The sequence below is a fragment of the Equus przewalskii genome, chromosome 15 (assembly GCF_037783145.1).
Source record: "Equus przewalskii isolate Varuska chromosome 15, EquPr2, whole genome shotgun sequence".
Taxonomy (NCBI): Eukaryota; Metazoa; Chordata; class Mammalia; order Perissodactyla; family Equidae; genus Equus; species Equus przewalskii.
Window position 1 is genome coordinate 42,493,906 of NC_091845.1, and position 26,838 is coordinate 42,520,743.

At 46.0% G+C, this 26,838-nt stretch overlaps 1 protein-coding gene across 1 annotated transcript in view; it reads right to left on the reverse strand.

Annotated features, from left to right (window-relative positions):
- The window catches only part of LIMD1 (LIM domain containing 1), a 73,479-nt gene that overhangs the window by 16,307 nt on the left and 30,334 nt on the right, over nt 1-26,838 (reverse strand). Inside the window, exon 2 of the mRNA XM_070577156.1 lies at nt 23,951-24,052. Within this exon, the coding sequence (XP_070433257.1) occupies nt 23,951-24,052 (102 nt within the window). The remainder of the gene's footprint in view (nt 1-23,950; nt 24,053-26,838) is intronic.

The following is a 26,838-nucleotide window of genomic DNA, read 5'->3' on the forward strand; positions in this document are numbered from 1 at the left end:
ACAAGCAGGGGAACCAAGATGACTCCAATTTATCTGTAATAGTCTACTTCCCTTATTAAAAATAAACCAAAATGACAACATATAAATGTTTGTGCATTCTGGGTAGCAGGTAAATAAGGATTATTTCCTAAGTAGTTTCTTGTAGTTTTGTTGTTTTTTTTTAAGATTGGCACCTAAGCTAATATCTGTTGCCAATTGGTTTTTTTCCTTCTTCTTCTTCTCCCGAAAGCCCCCCAGTACATAGTTGTACATTGTAGTTGTGGGTCCTTCTGGTTGTGCTCTGTGGGACGCCACCTCAGCATGGCTTGATGAGCTGTGTTAGGTCCATGCCCAGGATTCAAACCGGTGATACCCTGGGCCGCCAAAGCAGAGCGTGAACTTAACCACTCAGCCATGGGGCCGGCCTCTCTCACGATTTTTTTTTTTTTTTTTTTTTTTTTTATTAATGTTATGATAGATTACAACCTTGTGAGATTTCAGTTGTACATTTTTGTTAGTCATGTTGTGGGTACACCACTTCCCCCTCCGTACCCTCCCCCCACCCCCCCTTTTCCCTGGTAACCACCGATCAGATCTCCTTATCAATATGCTAATTTCCACCTATGAGTGGAGTCATATAGAGTTCGTCTTTCTCTGACTGACTTATTTCGCTTAACATAATGCCCTCGAGGTCCATCCACATTGTTGTGAATGGGCCAATTTCGTCTTTTTTTATGGCTGAGTAGTATTCCATTGTGTATATATACCACATCTTCTTTATCCAATCATCAGTTTCTGGGCATGTAGGCTGGTTCCACGTCTTGGCTATTGTAAATAATGCTGCGATGAACATAGGGGTGCAACGGACTCTTGAGATATCTGATATCAGGTTCTTAGGATAGATACCCAGTAATGGGATGGCTGGGTCATAGGGTATTTCTATTTTTAACTTTTTGAGAAATCTCCATACTGTTTTCCATAGTGGCTGTACCAGTTTGCATTCCCACCAACAGTGTATGAGGGTTCCTCTTTCTCCACAACCTCTCCAACATTTGTCGTTCTTGGTTTTGGATGTTTTTGCCAATCTAACGGGGGTAAGGTGATATCTTAGTGTAGTTTTGATTTGCATTTCCCTGATGATTAGCGATGATGAACATCTTTTCATGTGTCTATTGGCCATATTCATATCTTCTTTTGAGAAATGTCTGTTCATGTCCTCTGCCCATTTTTTGATCGGGTTGTTTGTTTTTTTGTTGTTAAGCAGTGTGAGTTCTTTGTATATTATGGAGATTAACCCTTTGTCGGATAAGTGGCTTGTAAATATTTTTTCCCAATTAGTGAGCTGTTTTTTTGTTTCAATCCTGTTTTCCCTTGCCTTGAAGAAGCTCTTTAGTCTGATGAAGTCCCATTTGTTTGTTCTTTCTATTGTTTCCCTCAACTGAGGAGTTACAGTGTCCGAAAAGATTCTTTTGAAACTGATGTCAAAGAGTGTACTGCCTATATTCTCTTCCAAAAGACTTATTGTCTCAGGCCTAATCTTTAGGTCTTTGATCCATTTTGAGTTTATTTTGGTGTGTGGTGAAAAAGAATGGTCAATTTTCAATCTTTTGCATGTGGCTGTCCAGTTTTCCCAGCACCATTTGTTGAAGAGACTTTCTTTTCTCCATTGTAGGCCCTCTGCTCCTTTGTCGAAGATTAGCTGTCCATAGATGTGTGGTTTTATCTCTGGGCTTTCAATTCTGTTCCATTGATCTGTGGACCTGTTTTTGTACCAGTACCATGCTGTTTTGATCACTGTAGCTTTGTAGTATGTTTTGAAATCGGGGATTGTGATTCCGCCGGCTTTGTTTTTCTTGCTCAGGATTGCTTTAGCAATTCGCGGTCTTTTGTTGCCCCATATGAATTTTAGGATTGTTTGTTCAATTTCTGTGAAGAATGTTCTTGGGATTCTGATTGGGATAGCATTGAACCTGTATATTGCTTTAGGTAGTATGGACATTTTAACTATGTTTATTCTTCCAATCCATGTGCAAGGAATGTTTTTCCATCTCTTTATGTCATCGCCTATTTCTTTCAAGAAAGTCTTGTAGTTTTCATTGTATAGATCCTTCACTTCCTTGGTTAAGTTTATCCCAAGGTATTTTATTCTTTTCGTTGCGATTGTGAATGGGATAGAGTTCTTGAGTTCTTTTTCTGTTAGTTTATTGTTAGTGTATAGAAATGCTACTGATTTATGCACGTTAATTTTATACCCTGCTACTTTGCTGTAGTTGTTGATTATTTCTAATAGTTTTTCTGTGGATTCTTTGGGGTTTTCTATGTATAAGATCATGTCGTCTGCAAACAACGAGAGTTTTACTTCTTCGTTACCTATTTGGATTCCTTTTATTTCTTTTTCCTGCCGAATTGCTCTGGCCAGCACCTCCAGAACTATGTTGAATAGGAGTGGTGAAAGTGGGCACCCTTGTCTTGTTCCTGTCCTCAGAGGGATGGCTTTCAGCTTTTGTCCATTGAGTATGATGTTGGCTGTGGGTCTGTCATATATGGCCTTTATTATGTTGAGGTACTTTCCTTCTATACCCATTTTACTGAGGGTTTTTATCATAAATGGGTGTTGGATCTTGTCGAATGCTTTCTCTGCATCTATTGATATGATCATGTGGTTTTTGGTTTTCATTTTGTTGATGTAGTGTATCACGTTGATTGACTTGCGGATGTTGAACCATCCCTGTGTCCCTGGTATAAATCCCACTTGATCATGGTGTATAATCTTTTTGATGTATTGCTGTAATCGGTTAGCCAAAATTTTGTTGAGGATTTTTGCATCTATGTTCATCAGTGATATCGGCCTGTAGTTCTCCTTCTTTGTGTTGTCCTTGTCAGGTTTGGGGATCAGAGTGATGTTGGCTTCATAGAATGTGTTAGGGAGTTCTCCATCTTTCTCAATTTTCTGGAACAGTTTGAGGAGAATAGGTATTAAGTCTTCTTTGAATGTTTGGTAGAATTCTCCAGAGAAGCCGTCTGGTCCTGGACTCTTATTTTTGGGGAGGTTTTTGATTACCGTTTCTATTTCCTTACTTGTGATTGGTCTATTCAGATTCTCCATTTCTTCCTGATTCAGTTTGGGGAGATTGTAGGAGTCTAGGAATTTGTCCATTTCTTCCAGGTTGTTCAATTTGTTGGCATATAGTTTTTCATGGTATTCTCTTATGATCTCTTGTATTTCATTGGTATCTGTTGTGATTTCTCCTCTGTCATTCCTGATTTTATTAATTTGCGATTTCTCTCTTCTTTTCTTGGTGAGTCTGGCTAGGGGTTTGTCAATTTTGTTAATTCTTTCGAAGAACCAACTCTTTGTTTCATTGATCCTTTCTATTGTCTTTTTTGTTTCAATATCGTTTATTTCTGCTCTTATTTTTATTATTTCCCTCCTTCTACTGACTCTGGGCCTTGTTTGTTCTTCTTTTTCTAGTTCTGTTAGGTGTCGTTTGAGGTTGCTTACGTGAGCTTTTTCTTGTTTAGTGAGGTGAGCCTGTATTGCGATGAATTTCCCTCTTAGGACTGCTTTTGCTGCATCCCAAATGATTTGGTATGTCGTGTTCTCATTTTCATTTGTCTCCAGATAATATTTGATTTCTTCTTTAATTTCTTCAATGATCCATTGTTTGTTGAGAAGCGTGTTGTTTAGTCTCCACATTTTTGCACCTTTCTCTGCTTTTTTCTTGTAGTTGATTTCTAGTTTAATAGCGTTATGATCAGAAAAGATGCTTGATATTATTTCAACTCTCTTGTATTTATTGATGTTTGCTTTGGTTCCCAAAATATGGTCAATCCTTGAGAATGTTCCATGTGCACTTGAGAAGAATGTGTAACCTGCTGTTTTTGGATGAAGTGTTCTATATATATCTATTAAGTCCATCTGGTCTAATTTTTCATTTAATTCTATTATTTCCTTGTTGATTTTCTGTCTGGATGTTCTGTCCATTGGTGTTAATGGTGTGTTGAGGTCCCCTACTATTATTGTATTGTTGTTGATGTCTTCTTTTAGTTCTATTAAGAGTTGCTTTACAAATTTTGGTGCTCCTGTGTTGGGTGCGTATATATTTATAAGTGTTATGTCTTCTTGGTGGAGAGTCCCTTTTATCATTATATACTGTCCCTCTTTGTCTTTCTTTATCTGTTTTGCTTTGAAATCTACCTTGTCTGATATTAGTATAGCGACACCTGCTTTCTTTTGTTCATTATTAGCTTGGAGTATTGTTCTCCATCCCTTCACTCTGAGTCTGTGTTTGTCTTTGGGGCTGAGGTGTGTTTCCTGGAGGCAGCATATTGTTGGATCTTGTTCTTTGATCCATCCTGCCACTCTGTGTCTTTTGATTGGGGAGTTCAATCCATTTACATTTAGAGTGATTATTGAGACGTGGGGACCTACCACTACCATTTTGTGTCTTGTTTTCCGGTTTTCTTCAGTTTCCTTTGTTTCTCGTCCCATGGTTTAATCTGTTCTGATGTAGAGCTGCTACTCTCTGTTGTTGTCCTTCTACTTATCTCCTCTGCTCTCGGTTTTGTAGCCCCTTTCCTTTTTTGGATTTTTCAGGAATGAGGGTTTTCCTGAGGATTTCCTGAAGAGGAGGTTTTGTGGCAATGAACTCCCTTAATTTTTGTTTATCTGGGAAAGTTTTTATTTCTCCATCGTATTTGAAGGATATTTTCGCTGGGTAGAGAATTCTCGGCTGTAGGTTTTTGTCCTTCAGATTTTTGAATATATCATTCCACTCTCTTCTAGCCTGTAAAGTTTCTGCTGAGAAATCTGCTGATAGCCTGATGGGGGTTCCTTTGTAGGTTAGTTTCTTTTGCCTGGCTGTCCTTAATATTTTCTCCTTGTCGTTGACTTTTGCTAGCTTCACTACTATATGCCGTGGAGTTGGTCTTCTTGCATTGATAAAGTTTGGAGATCTATTGGCTTCTGTCACCTGAAGATCCATCTCCCTCACCAGATTTGGGAAGTTCTCAGCCATTATTTCTTTGAATAGGTTTTCTGCCCCTTTCTCCTTCTCTTCTCCCTCTGGTATACCTATAATCCTTACGTTGCATCTCCTAATTGTGTCTGATAATTCTCGGAGAGTTTCTTCATTTCTTTTAAGTCTTGCTTCTCTCTCCTCCTCTGCCTGCAACAATTCTATATTGCCATCTTCCAAATTGCTAATTCTTTCCTCCATATTATCGGCCCTACTGTTCAGAGCATCTAGATTTTTCTTAATCTCCTCTATTGTGTTCTTCATTTCCAATATTTCTGTTTGGTTCTTCTTTATCGTATCAAACTCTTTTGTGACATAGCTCCTGAACTCGTTGAGTTGTCGCTCAGAATTCTCTCTTAACTCAGTGAGTATTTTAATGATGGCTGTTTTGAAGTCATCATCATTTAGGTTATATATCTCATTTTCTTTGGGATTGTTTTCTGTGTATTTGTTACTTTCTTTCTGTTCTGGAGATTTAATGTATTTTTTCATATTGCTTGATGATGTTGATTTGTGCCTCCGCATGGAGATAGAGTTTAGTTGCTCCTTTCACTTGTTTCAGCTGCTGCGGTGGGGGGAGCAGCTGTTTATACTTCACCAACCAGGAACCCTGTCCGTAGTTGCTAACTGGGCCTGGGCCCCTCTTCGTAGCCACAGTGGCCCTTTGGATTCCCTCCTCTGCCGTGGGGGCCGTCACGGGGGGCTTCAGGCTGCAGGGGCCTACTGTTGTTGCCCACCTAGATGCGCTCTCTCCTTGGGGTCTGCAACGGTGTTATGGGCTTTTCCAGAGGCCAGGGGTGGGATCACTTATATTTGTCGCTCCGTTGCTGTCGGCACCCACCAAATCTCACTTGTCCTCTATGGGTCGCAGGAGAGCTATTGGCATCTTCTACAGTCTGTGGTTAGTACACCTAGCTATGCTGCTTTTGCCCTGGGGTCTTCCAGCCTTGTGGCTGGCAGCTGGGTGCCTTCTACTGGTGCTGTGCAGAGGCTTTCCCTAAGGCTTCTGTGAGCCTGTAGGGTTTCCCCCTAGGCTACTAAGCTGGGTCTCTGGAACTCTCTCCAGCCCCAGTCCTCTCCGAGATCTCCGGCAATCCCTAGCCTCACCGGGTGGGCAACGGCAGCTGGGGGTCGCCCCGTCCTCTGGGCTTCTCTCCGGGCCTCTGCCGGGAGCTCTGAATGCTCAGCGTGGCCCCTCTGCTACCGGCAGACAGAGAGTTTTGTCTGCTGCCTGGCGGAGCTCCGGCGCTTCCCCTCCGGGTCGCCGGACCCGCCTTTGAAAGTTCCCCCGCCCCGGTCCTCTCCGAGTTCTCCGGCAATCCCTAGTCCCGCGGGGCGGGCAACGGCAGCTGGGGGTCGCCCCGCCCTCTGGGCTTCTCTCCGGGCCTCTGCCGGGAGCCCTGAGTGCTCAGCGTGGCCCCTCTGCTACCGGCAGACAGAGAGTTTTGTCTGCTGCCTGGCGGAGCTCCGGCGCTTCCCCACCGGGTCGCCGGATGCGCCTTTGAAAGTTCCCCCGCCCCGGTCCTCTCCGAGATCTCCGGCAATCCCTAGTCCCCCGGGGCGGGCAATGGCAGCTGGGGGTCGCCCCGCCCTCTGGGCTTCTCTCCGGGCCTCTGCCGGGAGCCCTGAGTGCTCAGCGTGGCCCCTCTGCTACTGGCAGACAGAGAGTTTTGTCTGCTGCCTGGCGGAGCTCCGGCGCTTCCCCACCGGGTCGCCGGATGCGCCTTTGAAAGTTCCCCCGCCCCGGTCCTCTCCGAGATCTCCGGCAATCCCTAGTCCCCCGGGGCGGGCAACGGCAGCTGGGGGTCGCCCCGCCCTCTGGGCTTCTCTCCGGGTCTCTGCCGGGAGCCCTGAGTGCTCAGCGTGGCCCCTCTGCTACTGGCAGACAGAGAGTTTTGTCTGCTGCCTGGCGGAGCTCCGGCGCTTCCCCACCGGGTCGCCGGATGCGCCTTTGAAAGTTCCCCCGCCCCGGTCCTCTCCGAGATCTCCGGCAATCCCTAGTCCCCCGGGGCGGGCAATGGCAGCTGGGGGTCGCCCCGCCCTCTGGGCTTCTCTCCGGGCCTCTGCCGGGAGCCCTGAGTGCTCAGCGTGGCCCCTCTGTTACCGGCAGACAGAGAGTTTTGTCTGCTGCCTGGCGGAGCTCCGGCGCTTCCCCACCGGGTCGCCGGATGCGCCTTTGAAAGTACCCCCGCCCCGGTCCTCTCCGAGATCTCCGGCAATCCCTAGTCCCCCGGGGCGGGCGTCTCTCTGGGACCCTCCGGGCGCCCCGAGCACCAGGCTGGGTCTCCCCGCCAATGGCGGGGAGAGACTCTCCCCGCGGGCTCAGGTGTGCAACTCCAAAGTTTCCCTCTGCGTTTAGGAGTAATTGCAGGGGGTTTAAGTAGGGTTCTGGTCACCTGTTTCCACCGTCGCTCCTCTGTTGTGTTCTCGCTCCTGCCCTAGATGTGTGTGGATCCTCTGGGGGCGTCCGTTGGAAGAAAGCCGCTTGCGGGTACTAGGCTGCCCGTCGGGGTCTGAGAGTTTTCACCTATTTCCACATCCTCCCGGAGGAAAGTCCGTCCGCCTTCCGATGTATAGTCGCGTGGGTGTCTCAGACGTCCTGAGATGCTGTCTGGATATCCTTTGTCAAGCGATAAGTGTCCAAATAACTGTAGACTCGAAGGGCGAGAGACAAAGAGGACTACTCACGGCGCCATCTTCTCTCACGATTTTTTTTTACATTGCAAATTAAAAGAACATACCATGCTTTGTCTATCCAACTGGCAAAGGGCAAAAGGAATAGCACTCAGTTTTAGTAACAACACTGACAGACAGACACGCTCCACCCTGCAGGGACAGTAGACACTAAAACAAGCTTTTAAGAGAAAACTTGATATTAAATATCAACAGAATTTCGTGGCCGGCTCCGTGGCCAAGTGGTTAAGTTCGCGCGCTCCACTGCGGCAGCCCAGGGTTTGGATCCTGGGCGTGGACATGGCACCATTCATCAGGCCACGTTGAGGCTGTGTCCCACATCCCAAAACTAGAAGGACCTGCAACTAAGATATACAACTGTGTACGGGGAGGGGGGATGGGGGGTGGGACGGGGGGGGGGGTTGGGGTGATAAAGCAGAAAAAAAAAAAGATTGGCAACAGTTGTTAGCCCAGGTGCCAATCTTTAAGAAAAAAAAAAAAATCAACAGAATTTAGAAAGTTCAGATTACTTTAACCCAAAAATCCCACTGCAGAAATTTATCCTAGGGAAATAATCAGAGTCAGACTGTTGGAAGGATTTTCATCTCAGCATCATTTATAATACCTTACAAAAAATAAGCATCAACCAAATGTCTAATTCTTATCAAATAAGTTATGGCATATGTACTATTATGCAGCCATAAAAAAAGACTGAGTATAGGAAATTGATGATTTTTGATTAGTTTTTTTCCTACAATGACTATATTATTTTTATAGCCTGAAACAAATTTTAAGGAGTGAGGGAGTATTAAAGTATGCTAGAAGGCAACAAGTCTTTAGCTCTCCAAACCTTCTCTCCCGTCCCTCCTTCAAAGTTAGTTACCCTCTCTTCTAGAAGGGTCCCATTCTAGAATCTTGACAAGCATTTCCTGATTCTGCTACACTACGGTAACAAGAATGAGCGCCTACAGCTGCATGATTTCAGGGTTCACTAACAGAACCCCCTGGCAGCACGGAAGTTAATTTTAATTACTTTACTTATAACTTTCCCCTCTATAAAAAGATTCCAGAGGACTCAAAGGTTTAGAAAGGAGAAGGAGAACCAACTGAGCATCCTTGCCACCTGCTGTCCCCACCACGCACCAGAGTGAGAGCTGATCTGCCACCTCCAGTCCCTCCCCAGCAGCCAAGGTGACAAGGACACAGACAGCCCTCCCTAGCAGGAGCTGCCCAGCCATAAAGGAAAACAATCCCCACATAGTCTGACCGCAAATGAAGCCCAGGTCCAGCCCCGTCTGTGGAGCTCCCTTTGCGGCTCCCTTCTGGGATTTCCCACAGGGGCGAACCGGGCTCTGATGAGAGGAAAGGAGGGGAGGCTGCAGCTGCTGACGAGGCCACTAGAGGGAGCAAGGAAGCCGTCTGGACCCGGCACAGGACTTCCTAGAGAGAGAGGAAGCTTCTGACCCCATGCGTGGGGAACACCCAGCTCTGGATCCTGGAATGGGGTCCAGGGAGTTCTAAGGCATCTGAGTGGGAATTAATTTTTTGTTCTCATCTCTGTTCCAAAAATCATAGAGGAAGATCACTAAACATGCCAACGCATTGAACTGTTAGTATTCTAACAAACACAAATTAAGCAAGAGTTTTTCACTTCAGATATCAACCAAGATTTTTTAAATGATCACATTCGTTTGTGATTGCTGTCACTGCATAATTCTGTAAGCTACTGACATGAGTGCAAAATGATAAACTCTCCCTAGAGAGGAAACTTGAAAATGTTTCTCTCTGATTTACCGGGGTTGTCTGAGACTTAGCTGAGGGAAAGATTCAGAAATGCGAATAAATGTTTACTCAGACCCAAACTGACAGCCTCAGAGAAATGGTCACATAAACACAGTACATCTCAATGATGAAATATTATGGAGCCATTTAAAATGCCATGCAAGCGTTTTAGTGATATTGGAAAATGTTTATACTATCGAAGGATATTCAAAATACATTAGTAAGTGAAAAAAGCAAGCTAGACAACTGTATTTATAGCACAATTCCATTTCAGCAACTTATACACATAGACACACACACCACTGACATGAAAAAAAACCTAGAAGATTGCACACTAAAACTAACAGTGGTAGCACTGATAGATACTATTACACGGAAATTTCACTTTCTATTTTATAAATTTCTTTTTTCAATTTATCTAGTATTATATAGCACTGACAGGTTGTATTAAAGCAAAATTTCACTTAGTACTTTATACATTTCAATACTTAAAAAATTTTTTCTAGTACAAGGTACACTGGAAGATGGTGTTAGAGAGAAATGTCGCCTTTTGCTTCACACATTTCTTTTTTTTTTTTTTTTGAGGAAGATTAGCCCTGAACTAACTGCTGCCAATCCTCCTCTTTTTGCTGAGGAAGACTGGCCCTGAGCTAACATCCGTGCCCATCTTCCTCCACTTTATATGTGGGACGCCTACCACAGCATGGCTTGCCAAGCGATGCCATGTCCGCACCCGGGATCCAAAATGGCAAACCCCAAGCCACCGAGAAGCAGAACGTGCGAACTTAACCGCTGTGCCATGGGGAATTCTAATTCCTAGAATTATATATTTATAATCTGAAAAATAATACTTTCTTTTTAATTTTTAAAAGAAAATCTTTATGTAATAATGTGAAAAGTTAAAAAGTAAGATCTAAAAATTGTGTATCTCAACTACACAAAGAAGGAATTCAAAGAAAAAGGACTGGAAAGGAAATCTGGCCAAGAGTGACAGTGCCTCTGAGTAGAGAGACACCGTAGCTGCATGATTGGGGGGGAGTGGGGGGGAGGTGGGGGGGCCTCGTTCACTAGTTGCTTGCTTTTTTATACCTTCCTACGCTTCCCCAAACTTTATTTATTTATATCGCAGTAACACTGGTTTATAACATTACATAAATTTCAGGTGTACATCATTATATTTCGATGTCTGTGTTGATTACATTGTGTTCACTACCTAAAGACTAATTACAATCCATCCCCAAACTTTTAATAAGGGGTAGGTGTTACTTTGATCATCATTTGAAAAACTGCCCAGCTGGCCAGACAAATCCTCTTGCTGCCAGGAGCTCCGAGAGCTGAGGAGCCCCATGTCCAGACCCCAGAGGCCAGGGGAGGGGCTCAGAGGCTGCATCTGCATTTCCTTTATTCAAAAAAAAAAAAAAAAATTGAGGACTCTCCCGCAGCCCTGAGAAGGTGAGGCCTTAGTCTGGTCTGAAGGCCTCAAACTCCAGTTTTCACTAAAGTTTTAAAAGACCACCTGAGTTTTCAAACTGGATCTCACATCCAAATCTATTAGTTTGTGTTTTGTCAGAGTGAGAGAAAAAAACTAACATGTGTAGACTGCCTTTTAAGTTTCAAGTACTGTATTTAGAATTTTCATGTATTAAAAAGGTTTTAAAGATGTTCAAAAAACACCCCTGTTATTGCATCATTAGCCCCCCTTCCTGCCCCTGCGCTGCCACACGCCTCTTCAAGAGACGTCCAAAACTCACTCCCCGTCACCTGCTCTAGGCTCAGCGAGCGTGGAAAGCGTTCGCCCAAGAAACGGGCAGAAATAAACCCATCGCAGGCCAACACCGTGGAGCAGTGCAAGGACGCGGGAATTGACTGCTCTTGGAAATCACTAGGAATGACACCTGGGGGGGCTCCCAACTCTTTCGGTTTCCTTCTCTCTCCATAAAAACACAATACTTAGAGGTTAAACATTATCATCTCCATTTCATAAATTTCAAGGCTCCGAGCGGCTGGCCCAGGTAGTAAGTGGGCAGGCTGGGAACCCAGGGGTGTCTGCTCTGAAGTGAAGGCTCGTTGCATTCTGCCATGAGCCCGCCCGCACCACTGAATGCTCATGGAATCCTGTTTCTCTCTCCCTCCCAGGGAACAGAGACGGGAATTTCCATGTTTTAAAGTGTTTTCTGTGTCTTGGGCACTGTACCTACATCGTATATCCTTAACCATCTAGACAATTCTGCAAAAGTCCCTGATAATGGCGCCCACGTGGATATAACTTGATTCATGAGTAACGCCCATCTCCAGCGCAGGCACTCTGAGGGAGGCGAGGCCAGGCAGAAACGGCAAGCAACCTCGCCTTGAGAAGCAGAGAGGCAGAGAAAGTACTCTCCAGGCTGGATCACTCCACATCCGGCCACCGAAACAGACACCTACTAACCTGGAAATTCCTGGAATCACTGCCTGCCGCTGTCCTGCAAATTCCAATCAAGCGCAGGGCCCAGAACCCTCCTCCTTGACATCAAAGCCAGAGCAGCCAAGCGCCACTAGGTGGCGCCAAACCACAGCCAGGACCAGGACAGGTCGGAACAGCACGCGGCCCTCTGAGAACTCCAGGCTGGCTAGCAGAGGAGGTCGGCTCGGGTCATTTCATTAATCCCGCAATAATGTTACCTCGCATTTTGGGCAGTTTAACTCCACTTATCACATTATAGAGTTTTACTGAATCTTCATTTTTCAGATAGAGAAACAAAAGCTAAAGAGATCAGGCAAAATTGCCCATGTGGCTAAAACTAATTGGCAGAAGAGTTGCACCAGGTCTCGCTGGTGCAAAGTCAACACTCTCCCCACCACACTACACCATCACTTTGTCCCAAAAGGACTCTCTCTCAGACTGGGGAAGGAGGTGGATTTCTTGGCATTCCCAATCAAACCTCTTCCCCACACTACTCCCTTGAGTGGGGACGAATTTCACTGTCCTCACTCACTCCCGATGGTGGCACATACTTGGAGCCAGCCGTGCTGTGCCAGAGCTCATGTAGACAGAAAACCAGATGGAATGGTCAAGGGGCAAACACCAAAACATTACGCCAGCGGTTCTCAAACTGTAGCACGTTTCAGAACCATCTGGCAGGTTTGTTAAAACACAGATTGCCGGGCCCCATCCTCAGATTCTGATTTAGTATGTCTGGGAAGAGCCTGAGAATTTGCCTTTCTAGTAAGTTCTCAGCTGACGCTGACTGTGCTGGTGCAGGGACCACACCCTGAGAACCACTGTGTGAGGCTGTGCCTCAGGCTTGCCTCTGCACCAGCACTTCCCCCTGATGAGATTCATCTTGGTCAAACAGAAGTGCTAAGACCTACACCACCCCTGAACAGTTAGCATCCAACAGAGAGCTGCTGAGGGGAAAGCGCGTCACCACTACATCTTTACAATTCTAGTGGCAGAATCATACTGCTTCCCGCAGAGGAATTCCCTGCACCAGAAACAGCTAGTGATATGCACACTAAAAATATACCAAATGGATCTTCCAGAACTTTAGAATATAGTAGTTGAACTGCTCTTTCTTTTCTGATCACAATAGCTTATAAAAGATTGATTAATAAATACACAGACTCATCAAGAATCCACTCCAAAAAGCCTCTTCCCATAGCTGCAGTGAATGAATATTTTCTATTTGCCTTTGGGGCACCTTCAGTTGAAAAGAGAAAAATACGGCTGAAGCCAGTATAGCTGGTAAGGAAACAGCAGTTGAGCGTGTCACAAAGAGAGGTCAGCCCCTGAATCTGACAAATAACACTAAACTTGCAAATCTCCCCATTCTCCCTGCCTCTAGAAAGAGAAACAACTTACCTATTCTGGAAAAGTAAAGGGCCCTTAGCTGTAAGACTTTACCACAGATTTCAGTTTCCGAAATACCTCCCTAAAAAGTAAAAATGCAAGGTTTTCCTGACAATGAGCAGAGTCTCTGAGAAAAGTAAGAACGAGCAATTGTTCAGATTGTGTTTTTATTATAACACCCCAATTGGTAACTCCTGCCTGAGTGTCCACAGTGGCTACTGGCCATACGTGGCTATTCATACGTAAACTTGAATTGATTAAAATAAAGTAACAAAAATTCAGTTCAAGTACTTGAACAAGTACATTTCAAGTCCCTGAGGACCACTTGTGGCCAGGGCAGCTGTGGAACATTTGCATCATTGCACAAGGTTCTACCTTATCTACTTCTTCAAACAGCTTTTTCCAGAATAGGTTAACTCTTAAAAGGTATTGCTAATAACAAAGCAACAGAAGGAAACCAACCAAATTGGTTCAGCTCAAATGAAAGAGATCAACCTTGATTCCACAGGCTCATCCAGCCGCCACGGGCTGAGGAACGAGGCAGAAGAGGAGAGAGGGAAACGCCCAGGGTGGGCTCCTTGCCTTTGCCACTTCCCAGAAATGAGAGGCTGGCCGGTTACCCAAGCCCCTGGGTTCCCTGCTGGAGGCTGAGGTGGAGAGGACAAAACTTGGGATCTTGGTGGGGAACCAGCACATGGAGGGCTCATCCTAAGTATGTGGCGTAAGTTACTGTGGCCAGGATTCAGGGACCCTCTGTCTCCTCAACTGAAACCTACCTGAGCCCAAAGCCACATCCAGCTACATCTCCCTCTCTGTCCAAACCCTCCAGGTCACTCCTGCCCTCTCAGTTTACCAGTGGTAACGGGCCAGGTTTGTGGGGTTTTTGTCTTTAATTTCCATCTGTCAGACTTATTTTCCTGTAAAGAACAATAATGTGGAAAAATGAAACATAAAATCCAAGCCCCAAATTACTCAGTTGAATTGTTATAAAAGCTTCTAAACGTTCTCAGTTTCCGTGCTCCTCTCCTTGCGAGGACCACACTCTGAGCAGCACTGCGCCACACGCCCATTCACTTCTCACTGGCCACCGCCAAGTCTTCTTTTTCCTACAGTTTTACAAATCCATTCTCTTTTCATTTTCCTTTCCCACTACTCCAGACCATTATCATCTGGATCAGAAAAGAGAACGCCACACAGGGAAAAAAAATCCTGCAGATCTGCAGTGGGTCTCTGCTGAGTACGCAGCAGAGCAGGGATCAGCACAGGCGTGTGAAGCAACTACCCACGGCCAGGGGTGAGAGAGAACAGTGCTTGTGTTCACAAGGGCAGAGACAGTGCCTATTCCCACCAGCCCGACTGGGAAAAGTCACAGTCCTTGGGGTCCTGAGTTAAACACTCAGGAAGATCTTGCCCTGGGGGTGCAGAATAATTTGCCCTAGACTGAGCTCTGCATCAAACTCACCAAACAAATCATAAAAGCCAGACTAGAAAGGAACATTGTTTTCAAATAACTTATCTGCATTCCAGAACAAAGCTCAAGAAGATTTAAAAGAACACAAAAACATCCAGGACTCAACAAGGTAAAATTCTCAATGTGCAGCATTCAGTCAAAGATTACCAGGCACGCAAAGAGGCAGGCAAACACGAACTATAACAGGCAGAATAGTCAGTCTACGGAAATGAACCCAGATCTGACAGATAATAGAATCAGTAGGGAAGGACGTTACAGGTTATTGTTACTATTCCATATGTCCAAAAAGTTAAACAGCAACATGCAATATATTTTAAAAGGCCCAAACTGAACTGCTAGGAATGAAAATTAAAATATCTGAGAGGACAAATACATTGGATGGGATTAGATGACACATCGCAGGAGGAAAGATTGGTGAATTTAAAGGCAGAGCAATAGAAACTATCCAAAATGAAACAGAGAGGGAAAGAATCTGAAAGATGAAAACAGCATAACTGAGTTGTGGGGCAATTTCAAGATGGTTAATAAAGGAGTGACTAGAGGCTTTGAAGGAGAGGGAGAAAAATTTGAAGAAATAACGGCCAAACCCATTCCAGATTCGATGAAGACTATAAACTCAAAGATCTAAGCAGCTCAACAAACCCCAAGCGCAAGAAACACGAAAAGTACACCAAGGGACATCATAATCAAATTTCCCAAAATCAGCGATAAAGAGAAAGTCTTAAAACCAGCCACAGAAAAAAGATATTATGGACAGAGAAACAAAGATAAAGATGACATCGGACTTCTGATAGAAAACAATGGAACAACATCTTTAAAGAAGTGAAAGAAAAAACTATCAACCTAGAATTCTATAACCCAGCAAAAAATATCCTTTAAAACCAAAAGTGAAATAAAGATGAATTCAGACATACAAAAAGCCAAAAGAATTCATCACCAGCAGATGTGCACTACAAAAAAAAAAATTTAAGGAAGTCCTTTAAGCAGAATGCAAATAGTATCAGGTGAAAATCTGGATCTAAACAAAGGAATGAAGAGGATCGGAAATAGTAACTGCATGGATAAATACAATTTTTTTTTATTAATTAAATCTCTTTAAAAGATAATTGACTAGAGTAATGGAATAAAATTGAGAGACCAAAAACAAATCCTTCATTTAGGGTCAATTAATGTGACTATATTACCTTTGTGACGTATAAGGTACTAAAAATAATAAACTTCACTGATCATTTCTTATGAATAAGTGAACTCTGGTTTAGCAACTAGACACTTTACCCGTACTGTCCAATATAGCAGCCACTAGCCATATGTGGCTATTTAATTTTAAACTTTAATTAAAATAAAATAATAGTTTCAATTCCTCAGTCACACTAGCAACCTTTCAAGTGCCCAAAAGTCACACATGGCCGTGGTTGCCATACTGGTCTGTGAGACTCGAGAGTTCAGGAAAGCATCCCGAGAGCTGGAGGCCAAACAAAGGTAAAGAGGGGTGGGTGGCGCGGCCAGCTGCAGGGCCACAGACAAGTTCCCAGCTGGCTGCATCAGGGCCCCGGGATACTCCTCGTGCAGGCGCATGCCTGGGCCTCGGCTCCACAGATTTCAGGAACCCCGCACAGGTGGAGCCACGGGTCTGCATCGTAATGGGCACCTCATGACCGTGCATGATGCACAGTAAAGGGAGAGGACTACAGATGCAGGGGCAAGAACATACACCACGGAGACACATGCTCCTGAGTTAGGACCCCAGCCCCCATCACGCACCAGCTGTGTGACCACTCTGAGACCACACTTCCTCTTGTGTAAATGAGGGTGGTTGGGAGGTAAATGAGGGGGCATGAGGACAGAGCAAATACTCCACAAACAGTGGTTCGTATTACAACCTGTGTCAGAGGCAAAGAAACACCAATGGAAATGGCGGGTGCAATAGAAATTGTCAGTGAGGGGAGACAAGAGAGAGGAAGTAAGGAGGGAAAGGAAAGAGAAGGAAGATGAAAGAGCCAGTATCAGTCAGGGGTCTCACAAGGAACAGAACCGACAGGGGGTGTGTGTGTACAGAAAAAGGGAGACTTAGTATAAGGAATTGGCTCACGTGACTATGGAGGCTGGAATTGGCTCACGTGACTATGGAGGCTGACAAGTCCCAAGAGGTGCAGTCTGCAACCTGGGGACCCAGGAAGAGCTGATGGTACAGTTTCAGTCTAAAGGCAGGAAAACAATGATGTCCCTGCGAAGGTAGTCAGGCAGGAGGAAATTCCTTTACATCCCAGACAGTCAGCTTTTTTGTTCTACTCAGGCCTTCAACTGATTGAGTGAGGACCACCCACACTAAGGAGAGGAATCTGCTTTACTCAGTCCACGAACTGCTACTCCCATCTAGAAACACCCTTGCAGACACACCCAGAATAATGTTTGACCAAACATCTGGGCACCCATGGCCTAGTCAAGTTGACACATGCGATTAACCATCACAGGGCCAGAGTTGGGGACAAACATTTAGAGAAAAGAAGAGATGCTCTTAGCCAAGACAAGAGTGCCAAGGAGACCCAGGCAGTGTCTATGATGCCAGAATAAAGTTCAGACCCCCATGTAAGATCCTACTCCCTAAATCCAGGACTCTGGCTCTGAGATGAGGCACACGGTACAACATCTTCATGCTAATTAGGGTGTCGTGCCCCCTGGCGTATCAGAGCACTCTCCATTCTCCTCTTAGAATTGAAGAGACAGATAACACACTGGGTACCACCGAATCTCTCACCTTGGTCTGGGATTACTGAGGGAAAAGGGGGCAGATTTCCACCCAAACTTTTACGCATGTACAATCTCAGGTTCTTGGAATGTAGATGTGGCAATTAATGGTATAGGTTACACTGGAGTTACCCTCTACACTAGAGCTCAAAAATCCCAGACTCTATCAATGTCACAGGCACGAAGAGTCTGACCTTCTCCCACCGTCAGGGACTTCATGGCCTCTGATCGGATCAACAAAGTCGGATGTGGGAAACCAAGTCGGGTCCAAATTCTGGTGCACCCAGCAGAACTGGGTTTGCTAGAGATGGACACAGTCCCTTTGATCACACACCAATTACAAGTCGCCCCTCTGCTCTCTTCCAACCCACACAGCCCTTTGCCCGGCTCATGTATTTTGGTTGTTTCCGGATTTCTCTCTCGCCCACTGATCTCCTTTCTATCTGCCCACTCTTCCTTTCTCACATTCTTGATCTTCAGCTTTTTCCTTAGATCCAGCTGACTCATTCAACTCAAACACAAATGCTGAAGATGACAAGTAATACTGGGACAATCAACGGCTCAGAAATTCAGGGATCAAAGGCCTTAGGAAGGAACAGATCTCTAATCCAAGTTCTGGATCCACTTCTCTCCTGTGGGTGCGTCCCGCTACTGAGTCTCGCCTCCCCTATTCCAAGCACAGGCCTCACAACTCGAGAGGATCCGAAAACCCAACCTTTGTTGTCACCCAGCCCCAAGGCAGCGGCCAAGATCCACGAACAGAGCAGCTTCCTTTCTTTAGCACATTCTAAGCAAACGTAATTTAATGTAGTGGCTGACAGCAAGGCCTGTGGGTCCCCACGGTCCTGGGTTCAAGCGCTGACAGCTCTACTTAACCACAACGACCACCCACAGACAAACAACACTCTCCAAGCCACTGTCTGCTCTGTAAAATGAAGGTGGTAGCGATGCCAGGAGAACCCAGTGAGCCACCGGGGGTGGAGGTGAGGGGTGGCCGACAGTAAGCTGGAAGGCTCACCTACAAATGACTTAGGAATGTTGTGAGGACTGCCTTAAGGAAGCAGGCCTGTTGTGGGTTAAAGGAAGGCCTCCCTAGCTCAGGCTCAACTGTTCCAGCATCGGAGCGTTTTCAAAGGCTGGGCTGGCGAGGCAGTTTACAACGTCAGTGGAAAGGGTGACCCAGCTTCCAGAGGCAGTGCTTAGACTTGGTGAGAAAAACAGAAGAGCTGACCAGAACCCTCCTGTACTTCAGACGTGAACCTACTGGTCGGTGAATCTCCGGTCCCTGATTTATTCACTAAGATCCTCTGTTCCACAACACTGGACTTGGTTGTGGCTGTTTTATTTACCTGAATTAATGAAATGGCACTTTTTTTAGTGTTCTCTATGGAAGCTTCTCACTAACTCAGACAGACTTCCCCCTGGCTGGGTCTACACGTGTGAGAGTTCACTATAAAACGCAATCTTGAAGAGGCACGGATGTTTGGGTTTCGGAAGGTGCGATGAGCAAAGGTGTATATTCTTAGTTTTGCTGTGTTTTCTTCCCTAAGGTTTCGCATCCCCACCCAGGAACACAAGCACTAGGTGACAACAACACTCAAGTCACCTGTTCTGACTTGCACATCCCAGCTCTGTCCCGAGTGGACCCCACCTGGCCCTCAGTGCCTTCCTCTGAGCTCAGGCCTGCACTGCGCACTCTCCCCATTGGCCTCAGACTGGCTGCCTCCCGACCCCCGTCCCCAGGACCTGGGCACCCCCATGGCCTACGGGCCCCCAGAGAGGAGAGCACAGGGAATCCCCTCAGCTAACCTATCATTTCCCAACTCACACAGCTGAAAAATAACAGAAGCCAAGAACATGGCAAACGGATTTCACTCCAGGACAGAATTTGTTTTGTCTTTACAAAATGAACAAAATCTTACTTTCTGGACCTGAAACTGCCGGGAGTGAGGACACAGAGCCTTGCCTTCTTTCTCCCTCATGGTCTATTCTAGAAGATGCCAAGGAGAACTCCACTTGACCCCACAAGCCCAGCACACTTTTTCTTCCTTTTCATTCTGCCTCTCTCAAGTCACAGATGGGCGCCAGCTTCTCCTCAGACAGGCCACTTGACATAGTGTTTGTGGCCAGTGGCCAAGGTCATGCCTGCCCTCTCCACTGACCCTCCCTCCCACTCTACGGTGTGCCAATGGCTTCTTGAGAGCGTCCAATGGGAGGCACGGCCACCTCGGGTGGGCAGAGCCTGCAGGGGGAGAAAGGAGACCCAGAGAACACATCTCCATGGCAACCCAACACACTCGCTGCCTGAAAGGAGGGAACTTTAATAAACCACGTAAACACCCACACGCCGCACGCTGAAGGCTTACTTCTGGGAACCAACACCAAGGAAACAATTCAGCAGAGGGAAAAAAAGACGCAAGCACAAAGACATTCGCTGGGGCTCTGTGTAATAACTGGCAAACCCAAAACGAGCTAAATGCCATGAAACTATGACACAACTCAGACGATCACTAAGTAACTGTGAAAATGATTATTACAAAGACTGCAGGACGTGGATGAATTCCTGACAGGTTAAATCAGAAAAGATACAACATTGTTTATAGCTATGATCACAACTCTAAAAAGTATGTATAACTTTGGAGAAAACCTAGAAGGGAAACCGTGCTAGCAAAATACCTGTGCTAGAGTAACATGACAGATTTCTGCCTTTAAAATTCTTTGTGGTTGTCGTGTTGTTCTCACAACTAAAAATGAGCTGGGGGCTGGCTCCGTGGCTGAGTGGTTAAGTTCGTGCGCTCTGCTACAGCGGCCCAGAGTTCAGATCCTGGGCGCGGACATGGCACCGCTCATCAGGCCACGTTGAGGCGGCATCCCACAACTAGAAGGACCTGCAACTAAGATATACAACTATGTACAGGGGGGTTTGGGGAGACAAAGCAAAAAAAAAAAAGATTAAAAAATAAATAAATAAAAATGAGCTGAACATTGCTGCTTCTTGTCAGCCAGTGGGGAATCCCATGCGTCTGTGAAGTGGAACCCACCAGGGCACCCTGGAGAACTCACACCATCCATGGGGGCAGAAGTTTGCCTGAGTGGGCGGAACACCTTGTGATCCTCCCAGGAACACAGGAGAATGAGAGGCTCCAAGAGCATTTCCCACTCGCCTCCCCAGCTCCCCTGGACACCTGCCACAACACAAGACAGTCGCTCATCTCTGATGCGGTCTGGGCTCTCTGCCCCACGCCCCAGAATAGAGCTGCACCTGGGATTGGCTGCTCAGCATCCCACAACTTGCATGGCAGTCATCAGGACCTTTGTTTCAGGGTCGTCCTTTCTGCTATGTGGGACAAGGACCCAGGGAACTGGCACCTTTAGCATGTCCTTTTTGCTGTCTATGAAAGTAATAAACTGAACCTAAAAGTGGCTCATCTATCTTTACCAGTCAAATCAGTTAGGCCTCGGTCTTGTCTTATGTGTGAGCTTGACAAGATCCCAACGTTATGTGTTAATAAAGCATCAATAAAATCCAAGAAGTGAGTGTATGCATATGCATATGTGTGTGTGCCTACAGAAGCATCTCTCTCTCCATGGTGTTTTAAGCTAGATTACTTTCATAAATGAAATAGGAAAAGGGAAAACACACTCACACACACACACTTTAACCAACCAGAAAAACAGGGACGTGCAAAACTAATCCAGATTCAAAAACCTTGGATTCCTGTGCCAGCTCCATTGCTAGGTTTCTAATCTTGAGAAATTCTCTTCCCTGATCTGGGCTCCCATTTTCTCTGGCACCCACGAAGGAGGATATGGACTGAATGAGCCCAGCCGCAGCTGTGCCGTCTCCACGGCGCCACGGCTCACAGAGACACACGTGAGAACCTGCAGAGCCAGGATGTGGAAGGTGCCCCCTTCTGCTGAAAGCAGTTACAGGCAGCAATAAGTTAACGGAACAAAAGCAATTTACTTCTAGTGTCCAACAGAAGCTGCTCAGACACACGCCTAGGTTTCCAGCTGCTCCCCCAGAGTGGGGAGGAAGCTGTCTATTTACACACAACAGAATGTGTGGGAGCCCTGCAGCAAACAGGAATGCCACTGCACTCATGGGTCCTGTCCTTGTGCCTGCACAGCTCTGTTCTAGGGCCTGGTGTACCGGCACTGGAGTCAGAGAGTGTGGTTCAGTCCACATGAACGCAGCAACAAGAAAGCAGGGCATACAAGTTCAGGAGAAAAGGTTCCTCCTGCTAGGGCAACGGGGAAGGCTTCCAGGACAAGGAGAGTGTGAGCTGGGTCCTAAAGTGTGAGTTGGACAGAATTTAAACGTATGAAGTGAGTGGGGAGAGGAGATTTGCGATTCAAGGGAGCGTGTGTGATCAGAGACACAAAGTGGAAAAGAGAAATTCAGTCTGACTGATAAGTTAATAGGAAGCAATAAGACAGAGACCAGACCACAAGGGCCTTAATGCCAGACCAAGCAAAAACCCAGACCAGCTCTGTCTTCCTTAAGCGTTTGTGCTTGTCGTCATTTGAAGATAAACGGAACCCATTAAGGCATTGAGAGAGTTATACAGCCACAGGGGAAACCAGCAGACTCATCTATAGGGTTTTTTTCCTCCAATAATTTAGTTCAAATGGTAATTGCCTTAAATGAAAAACAACTTCTACTTAAGATTTTCTTTTTTCCTGGAAAGTAAAGCAAATATTGAGAAACAGTTGCAGGAGCCAAAAGTCAAAGATAAGTTTTAAAAGAAAGTATGATCACAACTCTTGTACAGATAAAACACAAAGATTTATTTAACTCAGTAATTAATGAGGGTCCAATAAGATGTTACAACTGGGAGACTGCAAAAAATCATACATATATAGGCCGTCAGAAATGCTGAAATAAACCTGCTTAATAGATGCAAAACCAAGAGTGGTCCATCTCCACCGGACAGCAATCAACTGCATCACCCCCAGATACAGTCTGCATGCAAAGGACAAGAATCACAGGCGTTCCATCAGGATTCTACAACTGACAGAGGGTTACACAGCTCAAAGGTAAGGACAGGCCCAGGGACCCAGAGAATCGATAACCAGACAACGCCTACATTTCCATTGAGGACACTCAGTAGACTTTTTGATCCATTTCAAAATCTTTCACAATTTTTCCCTGCAAAGGTGAGTACTGATCAACACAGAAACTGTAAACTCTCAGGTGGGTGCTTTACAGGTAACTGCAGGGAGGATGGCAGCCGGGCACAGGCCTGGACCATCAAGGTGTGGCAGGTTAGGAGGCAGGTCCGCGCCCACCTGATCCACTTGAGCCTGGGAATCAAGAGGACCTCGGGCTGAGCCGCAAGCCAGCTGAGAGCAAGTCTCTCCCCTTTCCTTCTCTGGAGCGTCTAAAATGAGCCTGGCACCGAGCCAGGCTGCTCAGCCCTGACCACACCTGGGCGTTACCTGAGGCGCTTTAAACAGTACACTTGCCCTACTCTAGAAATTCCACTCCTAGCTTCTGAATCTACTGGTCGGGGTGGAACTGGAGCATTACTGGCTTTTGAGATCTCCCCAAGTGTTTCTAATGAGCAGCCTGGCTTGACAACCACCCGACCAAATGATAAGGAAGACCTCTTGGTCCCTGACGCTCTGTGGCTTTGTTGTAATGTTTCCTTTTAACTGACAGCTGCTAGCCTCAGTATAGAACTGGAGAACATCAGAGAGACATTTTCCAAAAATGCTCTTCAAATTTAATCTTTGATAGAGACCATAAAACAAGCACAAGGCACGACTTGGTCAGACTTGGCAAACATCCTGCAATGTGTTAGAATCTTCGTTGCGGTTCCATCAATTCCATAAGCAGTTTGCTGAGTTGAGCACAGACTTGGTCTCCGAATTTGCTGCTTTAGTCATAATGCGTGTACTGGAGTAGAAAGATGCCCACAGGTGTGTGTGCTAAGAGGCACTGACACTTGTGTAGTGTGTGCACGCACACAGGCATTCATGCAAAGACACTTCACACTCATAGAGCAGCCTCCAAATCAAAGATTGGGGTCAAAGAGTTATAAAGGGGCCCCACCTCACTCTGGGGGTAACTGATTAATCACCTCTTAAAAGGCTGGCTGGTCCCACAGTGGGGAGATAATTGACAACAGCACAGATGATGGTGAGTCCCAGCACTTCCCCTCCAGCTCTTCTGACACCTCCGATAGTACTACAAACCTGATGGGACACTTTGAACACACTCAACTTATCACCGAAGTCTGCCCCAGGCAATCCCTGGTGCTCTGTGTAAGTCCCCTTACCCTGATAAGCCTTGTGTCAGGCGCTCTAAAGGACACTGGCCTGCTTTCCTGTGGAACCATGGAGGGCCGAGGGCCAAGCGTCTCCAGGAAAGATGCTCTTCCCTAGCCTCCCCGTCTCGGTCCCCATGATCCTTACCCCACACCCCAACACACACACACACACACTTACTGCAGGCCGCACAGGTGAAGCACGCGTCGTGGTAGAGGTTCCCCATGGCCTGGCAGGCCTGACCGGCCCCAAACACCCCTTTGCTGCATTTCACACAGGCTCCTGCAAGGGAAGAACAAACCAGTGAGTCAGGAGGGAACAGTGGAAACTGAGTCATAAAAAAGCCAACGAACAAAGCGAGATACCCATCCCTCCCCACAACCAGCCATCACCAAATCCCATGGATTACTCCTTGGAAATGCCTTTCTCTCCCACGCTCTCCCGCTAGCAGCCTTTCAACTGCAGGAAACCAGCCCCATGCTCGACTTCGGGCCCCCACTCTCCCGCCCCACACTGCCCTCCACACTGGCATTAGTGTCCAGATACCTCCACTGTGTCAACCTACTCCCCTGCCCAAAACTTTCAAAGGCTCCCAATGTTTAAAAGACAATGTCCAAAAATCTGCATCATGATTACAATATGCGAAGTGTGCAGGTCAGGCAATTTCAACTAAATTATTTCCTTTAATTCTCAGTGGGAACCACCAACTAGGATTTACTATCCTCACTTTTTACAAAAAGTATCAGGCTCCAGGTCTATCAGACTGCGAAGTCAGTGCTCTTCCTTGCCCCCGTGCCCTAACCCCTCACCTCCAAACAGCCCCTCAATCTCAGCTCTTAGCCTGTGCTCCTGGGCTCCCCTCCCTGCCACCCTACGCCCACCCTCCCATCCCTTCACGTCCTCCAGGCCTTCCTCTGGCCCGTCTCCACCACGACTCCCTCCCCTCTCCGACCCTCTGGCTCTGGAGGCAACATGATGAACCAGAAGTTAAAGAGCCAGGTTCTAAGCTTGAGCCTCCCAACCACTCACTTCTCACGTGGTTTGCGTTAACCCGGTAAGTTCTCTGCGCATCAGCTTCTTAACCAGGAAGAAGAGGTTAGATCCCCCTGCCCTGCATGTTCCCAGGAGCAGCAGTAAAAAAGGCTGCTTGTAAACCAAAAAGTTCTGAAGAGTTCATCCGCCTCAGCTACAGAGTGCCCATCGGAAGACCTGGTCTTGAACTATAACTCCACAATTTGCTAGCTATGTGACTGGGGCAGGTTATTTGAACTCTCTGAAGCCTGGTTGTTATTTACAAAATGATAATGGCAGCCCCCTTAAGGGTTACTGTGAGAGAGCACGTGAAGCGTGCTTAGACAGGGCCCTTCATCTCAATAAACAGGGATGTAAATAAGGATGATAATAATGTAACTGCACTCAGCAAGAAGTGGCTTCAACATAAAATGAGCTCTCTAAGAAGTCCCAGGCCTCCCAGGATATCACCCTGCGCAGAAGCCAGACGTCTCTCTGTCTAGACCCACCCAGAATCTCCACTGCAATAACCCAGGCTCTGGGCTGGTCCACATAAAGGAGGCCTTAGAGTCTCCCTTTCAAAGAACTCTCCCGGGATAGTCAAATGAGAACATGGCAATTAAGTACATAAGGCATAAGATTAAAAAAAGATTCAGGAAGGAAACACACCAAAATGTAAAGAGCGGTTTCTTTAGGTTGTAAAATTATGGCTGGTTTTACTTCTTTGCACTTTCTGGATTAAATAAAAAATCTTACAAGAGCAGGCATTACTTTATGTCTGAAAAAAGTCTGGTCTCAAAAAAGTATTTGAATATGTTTAAATACCTTGTATAAGGTTGAAATTTTTGAAAACAATTTTATTTATATATATAATTGATTTTTCAAAAATTTAAATATATATAAAGAGCTGCCCCAGCATCTAGCAGGGTAACCAGCTCGAGTCGTTGGTCAGCAGGGGCACAGCATCCTTTCCTAACTCTGGTTCCCATCTGCCAGGCTGTTCCAGATTACAAATCCCCAGCCTTCTGCTCATAGGGCGGAAAGCCCTGTGTTTCAGACTTCCTATCATTTCAAGTGGATAAACTGCATCACCTTCAAAGGAAGCCCAAGCTGACACACCCTTCATGAAATGCACCCACACCAGCTACACCAGCCACAGTGGGTTCCCAGAGGACATGCTAGGTCAAAGGCCCTCAAGCTGCTTCACCCACACTCCCTTAGGAAGCAGGTGAGGCCACCTGTAGGAACAGTATGGTGTCAGCCAAGAAAACTGGCTGTTGGGGGAATTTGTTTATGAAAGCTCTAGAGAACACAAGCAGTGGTTACTTGTAGTTCTTCTGTTTCAACATTTTATTATGAAAATTTTCAAACATGCAGAAAAGTTGAAAGATCACACATGGAACACCCATATGCCCAGCACTCCAATTCTACAACTGTTAACATTTAGCTGTCCATCCCTCAATCAACCAACAATCCATCTTATTTTTGATGCATTTCAAAGTAAGGTGCAGATGGCAGTCCATTTCACCCCTAAGAGTTCATTATTTGCTTAGTCTTTTTAAGATAAAATTCATAAACAGTGAAATGCACAAATTATAAGTCTACCATCCAGTGAGTCTGACAAATGGCCGATGTAACACAAACCCAGATCAAGACACAGAATATTTCCAACAGCTCAGTAAGTTTCCCAATGCCCTTCTGGTCCATCTTCTCTTTAATGGCCATGAACTTCCTCGTATGCGCCTGCGTGCATGCATGTGTGTGCACGCATGTATGTATCTATGCATGCGTGTGTGTGTAGGAGAGACTCCTGAACAGCTGGTATTTCTGCACCTAGCAAGCAGCAAAGTTAACAGGGTGCCCCCCTCACTATGAAATTGAAATGCCAAGGAATTCAGAGGCGTCAGCATTTCCTTTTGTCTGATTATTTCGCATACAACTTAGGCTGCTCTTAAGTGAGGAAATACATCAGTTCAGGGCCAACGGCGCTCCCTTGTTGGCAGGCCCAGAGCTGTGCCCAGCTAGCAGGGAAGCGTGAAAACGGCAGGTTCTACCAT